Genomic DNA, 10,806 nt, shown 5'->3' with positions numbered 1-10,806 from the left:
AGCCATTCCTGCGCCCTGGGCAGCGGGCGCACAACGCATGCGCAGCTCCGCCCCCAGGTGCATGGTGCATGCATGGCTTTGCCCACCGGTGCGCGGTGCCTGATAGCAGCTCTAAGGGGCGCCGCATGACCGGGCAAGTGGCACCCCTTATAGCTGCCATCAGGCGCCCCCCACAGGTTGGAACTCCAGGCAGCTGCCCGGCTACACTTGGGGGCCTGAACAATCTACTCTTACTACATTTTTAAAAGCAGAAAGGAATAAGGCCACTCACCAAATTACAAAGTAGCAACCCAGTCAGGCCCTAAGAAAAACAGGCAGGAGAAAGGTTATCTACATTTGTGTGAAAAGAGGCTCTTTTCTGGCCAGGCCTCGTGCACATAGCCTTCCTAGCCCAAGTTTACCTTCCCCTCAAACCAAAAATCCTGCACTATGTGACTTAAAATCAGTAAAAACCAGGAGTAAGACACCAGGCAGGTAAGGGTCATACAAAGTTCGCGCCACTCAAGGGCCATCTCACCCCCTCCCCTTCCCCCTCAGCCTGTCACTAGGCAGACTGAATCTGTCAAGCCTATCACAACTAGGCGCGGGAAAGCTCTTGCTCTCTCTATAAAACAGCTACCCCTCCTGCATGCAGTTGAGGGTTCCCTAACATTTGGAAGGCAGAACATGAGCCAGGTTCTGAGGGCTGATCACCCGAGGACCCCCTCCCGCTCACTGAATCTACCGAATCTTTTGCAGAGCGTAACGAATAACGAATATGCTGTTGTCTCTGTTGTCTCTTGTATGTCTGATAATTGTGAGTATTGCTGTGTAAAGTTAGTTAAAGGTTTGATAAATAATAGTGTTAAGAGTAAGTTAGTTAGAAATTGTTAAATAGTACAGTTAGGAGTTTAAATAGATGTTAAACCTCATGAGTGAAATTAATGTAAATATAACTGATAAAAATCTCTGGGGTATTATTGATAATTACTTAGACTTAGAGAAACCCCAGGGCATTTTCCTCTATGGTATTGCAGTTTGTTTATTGTTACTGTTAATAATTATCTGGCGCCCACGCATGTAAAAAGCTGATAAATAGAAAGTTATAGTTAAAAGCATTTTAATAAAAGTTAAAAGATATTCAACACAAGGCTGCCTGTTTCTGCACCTCTCTGGGGCTGGCCACATTCTCGAACCTTCCATTTTACCTCAACAATTTGGACAGAAATTTGAAAGGAAAATTTTCTCAGGCATTGTTCAAAAGCAATGAGTGTTTTATTGCCAAGGGTTTATGAATCCCACACTTTGGGTGTCTTCATAGTACAGTAAACTTCCGATAATCCAGCACCTTTAGGATCCAGGTGGGGCCGGATTATCAGATATGCCGGACTATCAGAAGGGGGGGCTATGAGGGGTCTGGAGTAGGGTGGGAGGGGATGCCACCCCAGACCCCTCATAGCTATACTATAGTCCGGCTCTGCCCCAGGCGTCCCTGATTCAGCTGCTGCTGGTCAGTTTCAGCAGCAGCTGAATCGGGGATGCCTGCAATAGAGCAGCTGGGGTGCTGCCGGGTTGGTCCCGCAGTGCCGAGGGGCAGCGCTACGGCACCAACCCAGCAGCACCCCAGCTGCTCTTGGGGAACCTGGGACAGAGCAGCTGGGGTACTGCCCGGTTGGTCCTGTGGCGCTGCCCCTCGGGGCTGCGGGACCAACCCGGCAGCACTCCAGCTGCTCTGCCCCAGGCATCCCCAAGAGCAGCTGGGGTGCTGCCGGGTTGGTCCCGCAACCCCGAGGGGCAGCGCTACAGGACCAACTTGGCAGCACCCCAGCTGCTCTGCTCCCGGCTTCCCCGATTCAGCTGCTGGTCAGTTTCAGCAGCAGCTGAATGTGGGAAGCCTGTCCAGCTGCCCCAGCACTTCCGGGTTCCTGATGGTGCTGGACCATCAGGAGTCCCGGAGCATTAGATGCCGGACTAATGGAGTTTTACTGTACATATATCTCACAGCAAAGTCACCACCAATTGCCAGACTAGCACACTGCAGTGTAATCCATTAAAGCAGATAGATATTTTCACTCTGGCCCAACTACAATGCCACTCAAGGAAGAAGCTTAGAAAAGCAGAAAAGATTAAAATAGAATGGAGTCAATGAAAGATCCCTCAAGGGCTAGCAACAAATGTTTAATTTTTATGGGCCTGAGAAAAAACTCTTGCAAACTGAACTTTAAGACCTGAAAAGAAGCTATCCCATGTGAATGCTCTAAAATTCTTATTCAGTAAAGATTCAGTATTTATAGAACAACAAAATACTTTATGCCAGAGGCAGGTTTCAAGAACATAACCTCATGTCTCTTTGAATTTAGTGGTTCAGAAAATGCATATACACAACATGGTACTCCAGTGGTATTGGCAGTGGTTTACCATATTTTTATTGACAGCAAATAATGTGACAATTCTGCTTTAAAGGATACAAGAGAAAACACCTTCATTTCTGAGCTGTGGTATAAACCTCACCAATATATTTATGAATAAATGTTTATAGAGATTTATCTGACACCTGTCACTTCTGCATCTGTTACATATAAAAGTATGATAGCATCCTGTTTTGAACTCAGTTAACTAGTGATAAAACAAGACTTTAGTGTTCATCAGATCAACAGTTAAAAAAAAAAAATCTGAGAAACCAGTGATGGCACTTGATGTATGATGAGTGTCAGGTTGTATGGTATGCCTTTCAGAAGGTAAGTTCAGCTCCTATGGCCTGCTCTAATTTACAGCAGCTTTACTTGGCTAGGTATGAGCCGGTCTGCAATCCAGAATGTAGAGCCCAGAATACTCTTACCATTCCTTCCCACGTGCACAATAGGGATGTAAAATCCCAGTTAATTGATTAACTGGCTAAAAATAACAGTGGGCTAAACTGAAGTGCCCCCCACCCACCGCAAACCACAGAAGGGCCAGAACAGCCTCCGCCTGTGATGCATCTAGGCCTGCCATAAACTGGGGGATTCATATGCCCATTACATTTCTTTCCCCTTTGGGAACGCTCCTTTGTATTTGCTCCTCCCTTTCATGCTACAAGACCAACGTAAAAGAGGCAAGAACAGGGGCTCAGAATATTAACAGGACTGTCATTTGTAAGAAACAGAGGTAATTGTTTCACTTTACTCAGCACTGGTGAGGGCTCAGCTGGAATACTGTGTCCAGTTTTGGGCACTACATTTTATGCATTGGAACAGGTTACTTGGGAGGTAGTGGAATTTAGGGATGTAATAGTGTAATCAATTAACTGATAAGGAAAAGCTTATAGGTTAATGCTATAGACTACACAGATATTCTCCCTTGCTCTTTGCCAGTAAATTTTTTAGCAGCGTAGCCAGCAACCTGACTCAGTCCTGGCTTGCACCAGGTCCAGGACCTATTCCTGCTTCGAGTTTGCATTTAAAACATATTAGGAGGCAGCTGCTACCACCCCATGCAGTAGAGCAGTACAAGTGGAACTGATTTTTAAATTGGCTCCCTGCATGGACCAGCTCCGCCTGGCACCCCATATGCTGCTGCCTCTTGATACAAAGGCAGCAGCACGGAGTGACAAGGGTTTCCTCGGGGGTGGAGGTGGAGTGCACTGGCTGCCAGCCTCATCCCTGGGGACTATAGAATAGTCAACTAAACAATACATTAATTGGGTTAACTGACTATTCAATTAACTGATATTTAACATCCCTAGTGGAATCCCCATTAAGGACTTTTAAGAATGTTAGATAAACACCACTCAGGGATGGTTAAGGTATATTTAAACCTACCCCAGTATAGGAGGAGATGGATGAAATGACTCAGGGTCCCTCCTAGCTCTATTTCTATGATTTGATAATGCTCTCTGCCATACCCTCATTTTCATACCTTCTTATAAATCTGTGGGCAACTTCTTCCTCATACAGTATGTAATTATAGATTTGAAGTGATCAGTGCTGCTCCTTTCCTATTGCAGGTTCTGATTTGGCAATTTAACAGACCACCATTATTCCCCATTTTTGAGGGCTCATCATTAAAAGATACAAATGAAGCTCATTTTCAAAGACTCACCTTAAGGTTAAAATAATGGGACACTGATGTTAATCCATTCTTGCACCTCTGACAAAAGCTACTCAAGAATGATACATAGGGAGAGTTAAGTCTCTATGTCTGCCATGTACAGATAATTCTTGTAGGTAAATTTCCTGAAATGTCCTTCTTCCCCTCCATGTTCTGTGCCCAAATAAATTAACTTCAGTTAAAATCTTAAAGGAGTTATAAACATGTAGTTGGTCAAGGTCCCAGGGGGATTTTTTAGTATTTGCATTTATGCAAATAACAATTTTGTACACGATCCAAGCGTTTTTACTTTAAGGAAAAGTTTTAATGATGAGTGGTATTTTAAAAATGTACTGAGAAGAAAACAAATTTTATACAAATTAAATCTTGTAATTGGTGTTATGTGAGCATTATACAAAGTATGCAGCTAGCGCTGCCATTTTGTCCTTGGGTTTTTTGGGGTTGGGTCTCCCTCCAGGTCTTCTGCCCTTTCCTCTTCCTCGACCCTGCCTTTTTCCCTGTCCTCCACGGTGCATAGGGTGCCTCATGGCTGCATGCTTAAGCTCCACCAGGTCCTGGAACACAGGGTCACAGAACACACAGCCTGAGTGCTGTGTCTCGTCACCAGGGAGGGGAGACTTAGCTTTATTAAAATCCACATCCACAAGGGCTGCATCACATGACTCGCAGGTCTCTGGCGACACTCGCACTTTGTGAGCATTCTCAAAGAAGTGCACAATCACATTGCATTTGTTGCAGGCCATCTTCCACTTAGGACCTGATGTTGGGTCTAGCACCAGAACCCCGTTCTCACATTCGACACACTGCCCGATTCCAAGCATGCTAAGTGAGTGCTGGCACGTTGGGTGGGTGCACTCATTACAGCCCATTCCTAGGGAAAGAAGTAAAACCACATCAGAAACTTCCTGTGTTCTATTTTTACATTTTGCAGAAAATACTATCCAGACTTAAACCCAAAAGTAGGTCGTTGCCCACAAAAGCTTATGCCAAAAGAAATCTGTTAGTCTTTTAGGTGCCACAGGATTCCTTCATTGTTTCTATTTACACAAACAATTCTAAGCACAATACCTAAGATTAAAGATGGAATTTCAGGCTAAATTCAATCCTCTTGGCTCAGAAGATTGCATGTGGAAAGAAGGAAAATTTAGTGGTTCTAGAGTAACAGATCCACCCCCATCTTTAAAAAAAAAATCCAATGATATAAACTGGGTCCAAGACTTATGGAGGTGAGACCCTTTTCCAATCAATCCATTACTATTGGGGTGTTTGCTGGGGATCTGCTCCAAGAAAGTGAATAGTGGAACTTATAGTTGTCATAGCTAAGGCAGAAGTGAAGTGGGACACAGAAAACTTTTGCTCTGCACTGACAGAGTTCTCATTGTCACTGTATAATGGAAAAGCTTATATTGAAAATACACTATGCCTCACTGAAAACAGATTTATTATTTCCACCTGTTGTCTCATACAGGGATTGTAAGCTCTTTGGAGCAGAGAACCATCTTTTTTGGGGGGAAGAGGGAGTTTCATAACATGGAGCTCCTGTCCACAATCAAGGCCTCTAAGCTCTTTATCATCATGAACAAGATTCAGGATAATGAAAAAATAGTGTTTTAGCTGCAAGTCAGTCTCTTGAGTTCCCAGGATAAATGCACATCTGACTCCTTCCTGTCTCTCATCAAATTCATTCCTCTTTCCGATCATCAGGCTTTAAAGATGCCACTTTGCCCATGTTAAATTACACGATTCCCGCACTCAGACCAATCCGTGGGTTGCAGTCCCTTCAGTACCAGTCATGAATACCTCTGCAAGACTGACTTAGGTTCAGTGCCTACAGTCCCCTTCCCTCCAGGAGCTACACCTAGCTCATGCCCAGAAAGCCTGCTTAAAAGTAAAGTATTGTTTATTTAGAACCAAAATATTTTAGAGAAAAAGATCTTAAGATACTGACCAAATCTATACACATACCTGTCTTTCCCTTAAATTTACCATTTCTTTGAAGCCAGGGAAGGCCCAAGTCATTTCAAACAATCCAGCAAGACTTGTCTGTGTCAGTCTGCGTTCTCCAGGGACATCGACAACTCCTCCCGCCCTTCCTAGAGGATCTTTTTAGCTAGAGCCATTCTGTTTCCTTTTTGCCTGCTTTCACAATAGCCTCATATTAAGCTAGGCCAAAACATTCCTACAGGATGGCCTGATATCACTGCAAAGCTGTATTGGGTTTAATCTCACTGATCATGTCACACACAAAAATAATAAAATTATTACACAGCAGCTCATTTGCCACAATCAGATCAATGAAACTTCATATATCAGTTTCAAAGTTATCCTCACCAGATCGCTCAATAAGATACACTGCACACATGGTGCACTCTGAAGATATCCTGCTTGTTCAGGGGGCAGCTAATTTATTTTTATTTATAAAAGCAGCTATAATTGTCCATTGAACGTTCATGGTGCCCATTTTATAAACTGAAAAATAATACATGCATTAGGGATGTCAATGGGTAGTCAACTACACAATTACCCGATAAGCCTAGGCCTCAGTTTGCTGTGGATAGAGGCTGCTCCATGGGTTGCTGGAGCAGCCTCTGTCCATGGGCTACTATTTCCTACTATTCCTGTATCACTGCTGCCGCTGATGCAGAGGTAGCAGTGTGGAATGGCAGGGGGCTCCCCAAGAATGAGGCCAGGAGACACAGGCTCTGCTAGTCCCTCCCCCACCCTAGGGACTACTGAATAATCGTGTAATTGCTAAGATTTGATGCGGTTACATGATTATTAAATGAATCAGTATCCAACATCCCTAACATATATTACTGCAAATGACAGTACAAGGGTTTTCATATTAACAAACATCCACTCCACATTATGGGAATTTAGGAAAAGGCTCTATGTTTAATAAAAATGGTCAGATAACTTGACTGAAATAATATCACAATGGTTTTCAAATAAATTGTTCATGTTGTGGTGTTTTGGCAAATATTTTGCTGACAAACTTGGTGAATTTTTTCTAAGTAAATTGGGCAAAAATAACATTTAAAAATTAGAGGTAAGTTAATAATGACCAAAATTTAAAAGTTAGTGAATAAATATAATTTTAAAATTAGTTAGTTGCCCATTTCCCCTTGCTTTAAACTTATTGCTCACCAGCTCTAGCAACTATCTTCTCTCAGACTAAAAGAAATTCACAGCAAATTTCAAAAAAATAATTTTAATATCAAGACTAAATTCCTATAGTCAGGGATTTATCAAGGAAATCCTGTTAGATTCTTAAGTGTAGGAACAGCCAGAAATATGACTACGGTAATTAAAAGCACCCTTTTACTCAGTTCCCGTGTAACTGTAAGTCATAAACAATTATTTTGCCGATGAACAATTTTTAAAAACAGAATTTTTAAAAACTTTTAGTACAGAAGAGCCAATAAAGCTGTAGAAGAACAAATTAGTTTCCTACTATTCTTCATGCATTATTTTAACCAAATTAAGATCTAAATGCAGAAACTTTGTGAGTGTTGACTATGGGGCAGAGAGAATCACAACTTGTTTTTAGAAACTCGTATCACAATCTTTTGTGGGCAAAACCCAACTTCTTAAGATGTCCTTGACTACTTGCTGTTTTTAAAAAGTTACAGACTTTTAGAAACTTGGTTGGAAAAAAGCACTTTTTCAGTTCTGAATTCTGTATATTAGATATGGAGCATCCAGGGGGCAACAGTTATAGACACTTAAGATTTGGTTTTGAAATTATTTCATTGAACAGAGCAGCATATCAACTTTTGCATTGACTGGGAATCTATTAAAAGTACACCATAAAACACCAAATAAATAACTGATTTTAAAAGTGTTGCAGTGTGGCTGATTATTTTAGATGCCAATGAAATTTCTACCTTTTTTCATATCCCTGAATGGTGGATGGTTATAACAGTATGGACACAGAGGATAACTCTTTCCTCTTGATCCAGAAGACCACAGTACCAGTTCAAAATCATCCAAGGGGCAACGCAGCTCTTTGTAAAGTTTGATGGTACCATTCTGGGGAAGGCTGTATGTTTCATCACAGTGAGAACAGTGCAGACGGCTTGGCTTGGCCTGGAAACAGAATACGAATTTTCAAATATACAGTGAATCAGAGCTGTAGCTTATAAGGTTCAAATCTCTAGTATTACCACCTAGGCTACTCCATGAGAGAATCTCTTTGGGCCTTCTGATAAGCTTAAATATATTTTACAGAGATGCATTTGAGACATGATACAGATAAATCCGAAGTATTAAGGCAAAAGATATTTTTAACCACTGATTGTTGCAAATAACTTTTGAAGTACAAACAAACTCTAGATTACTTTACCTGGATGTATTTCATAAAACGATGGCATTTGCCACAGCGAGAAAGAGGTTTGCCTGTGGCAGCTAATGGTGAAAAAGACACTTCCATCAATTCATCCATACCTGCAGAAAAGAAATTGCACGGGTTTTGAATCCTACTGTGACTTTTTTCATAGTGTAAGTTGCCTGTCTCTCTGCACAAAGTCTGAGAAAGCACTCTGTTGTCCCAGAAGAGAACTTATTTATTTGTACACTCTGCACAAGTTTATGTACTAAAAAGTATACTAAAAGAGCTATAATGAGAACGCAAAAGACACTGTACCTACGTATTTTAGACAGTTATAGTGTTTTGCTTGACAGATTTCAAGTTTGACTGCATGTGTGCTGCTGTGATGCGATGTATTCAGCCTTAGCAGCTGCCAGCAGGGGTCCCCATAGTCCTACTACACCTTGACCTAAGAAGCAAGTTTACTAAGAGGAAAAGAGCAGTGAAGAGTATCCTTCAATTTTGCCAATAGAGGCTTCTCCAAAATGGCCATTTTGAAAACCACATACCTGGCTTTTAAAGGGCCTGATGGGCTAATAACAGCCAATCAGGACTGTGCTGGCCCAGATAAAAGGAGATATTTGGCATCAGCTGTTCAGTTCCTACTAGAAGTAGGACCAGAGGGACAATGCAAGTTGCCTCTCTCTGAATGTGAGAGATGGCTACAGTTCATTTCTGGCTGCCTTCTGAATAGCTGGTTTTGCAGGGAGAAAGAGGATGTAAGAACCTTAATCTGAGAGAAAGGTGAAGGTACCGAGTCTAGGAGAGAACAACTAATAGAACTGAGAAGTACTGGGTTACTGTTTATAGGGTCCCTGCATTGGAACCCAAGGTAGTGGGTGGCTCTGGGTTCCTAAATGGCCACGGGTAACATGGCATAAATCCCAAGAAGGGTACAGCATATACTTCAGAGAACCTGATAAAGGGATGAATCTGAAGAGCCCAGTTCTGGGGCTTAAGACCTAGGCAAGGACAGAGACTGTCCAAACCACGGAAGGGCCATACCATGTTGGCTTGCAGGGCATGAGGGAAGGAAAAAGATTGTGATACTGCATCCTGACACTCAAAGCCACTCACCTAGGTGAGCCTCCTGTTACAGCTACTCATTCAAGGTCATTGTGTACCAAAGACAGGCCTAGTCCCTAGAAAGTCTCCTAAAGAATAATGGATTTTCTCAACTCCTAACCAACAAGTAGCCAGAGTTGAAGAACTTCAGGTGTAAAGGAGCCTTACCTGCAATAGAATCAACAAAATAATGAAACTTCCTTTTGAAGATATCAAGGGTGTGCTCCAGAACCTGATGATAATTGGCTTTGCCTTGAGCTATCAAGTTGAGTTGCTTCTCTACTGCACTGCGGATTGTAGGAAGCACCAGCTCTGCATCTAATAGAAAACCAGAGAGAGAACGGAGAGCAGCAATTAAACAAGGAGATTGACCAAGAATACAAGCAGGGAAGATGGAGCAGGGACAGTGAAACTATCAAATGAACAAAAAAGCAATTGAAAAAAGTATTTTTTAGTTTTAAATAATGTTACAAGTACATTATTTTCAGACAAATGTGATATGTAAGTTGGCAATAGCCTTTCAAGGTCCACTATCTGGTTTCTTCTCTATGAACACTCCTATCTTTAGAGATTCAGACATGCTTTTCCTCTCTCCCAAGTGGAAAAGTGACTTTCTCCAGATATCACTGAGGTGAACATGTGGTGGTGTACAAACTGTGCACAGCCTAAATCCTATACTTCCACAACAAGAATGAGTTCTGCAGTTTGAGGTAGTGAATGATAATTAAAATACCTTGGTGTCCAGAACTGTCCAGGAACATAGTTAATTGAAAAGACAATAACAGAAGATAAAGTATCAGTAACTGACCTATTTTGTAGTAACCATGAACCAGAACAATGCCAAGGTTTGTAGGTTTTAATCTGCGACCATTTTCCACTGTGACGTAGTTCCGCTGGCAGATGTTGTTAATGTGTACTGGGATACTTGCATCAGTTCCTGTCACACAATTAATTAATTCTAAATTATAACTTTATAATTGTCTTTCTTCCCCTTCCTTGGTTTATAAGTCAGACATTAGCTCTTTCACATGGTATAGGCTAACATCCAGTTCTCCCCATTTTTCTACATCATTCTCCATTTCTCAGCTACTTCTCTCCTTGCTCAACAAGTCATATTCTTTTCAAATGTGCAGGAATGGCTTTTTAGTTACAAGAATTCCACAATACATATTAACTGTTTTACTGCTTCCAGGGAGACCACTACTATGGCAGCAGCTTCCTCATATCAGATGTTGTCGGCCAATATATATATGACAAACTCCACTAGAATAAGGGGAGGTATGCAGCAGGACTGGAGTTATGCA

At 41.9% G+C, this 10,806-nt stretch overlaps 1 protein-coding gene across 4 annotated transcripts in view; it reads right to left on the bottom strand.

The window, feature by feature from the left end:
* Positions 1-2,380: 2,380 nt before the first annotated feature.
* TOP3B (DNA topoisomerase III beta) overlaps positions 2,381-10,806 on the bottom strand; it is a 28,782-nt gene continuing 20,356 nt past the window's right edge. For all 4 annotated transcript variants that reach the window (XM_075898278.2, XM_089775153.1, XM_006110534.4 and 1 more), the window contains 5 exons: positions 10,311-10,439; positions 9,671-9,820; positions 8,414-8,514; positions 7,956-8,157; positions 2,381-4,939 (listed from right to left, as the gene is read on the bottom strand). In XM_075898278.2, coding sequence (XP_075754393.1) covers positions 4,458-4,939; positions 7,956-8,157; positions 8,414-8,514; positions 9,671-9,820; positions 10,311-10,439 — 1,064 coding nt within the window. In that variant the 3' untranslated portion in view covers positions 2,381-4,457. The remainder of the gene's footprint in view (positions 4,940-7,955; positions 8,158-8,413; positions 8,515-9,670; positions 9,821-10,310; positions 10,440-10,806) is intronic.

Source organism: Pelodiscus sinensis, chromosome Z (assembly GCF_052426305.1).
Source record: "Pelodiscus sinensis isolate ZL-2025 chromosome Z, ASM5242630v1, whole genome shotgun sequence".
Taxonomy (NCBI): Eukaryota; Metazoa; Chordata; order Testudines; family Trionychidae; genus Pelodiscus; species Pelodiscus sinensis.
Note: the sequence above shows the minus strand (reverse complement) of the source record. Positions and strands in the feature narration are given on the sequence as shown.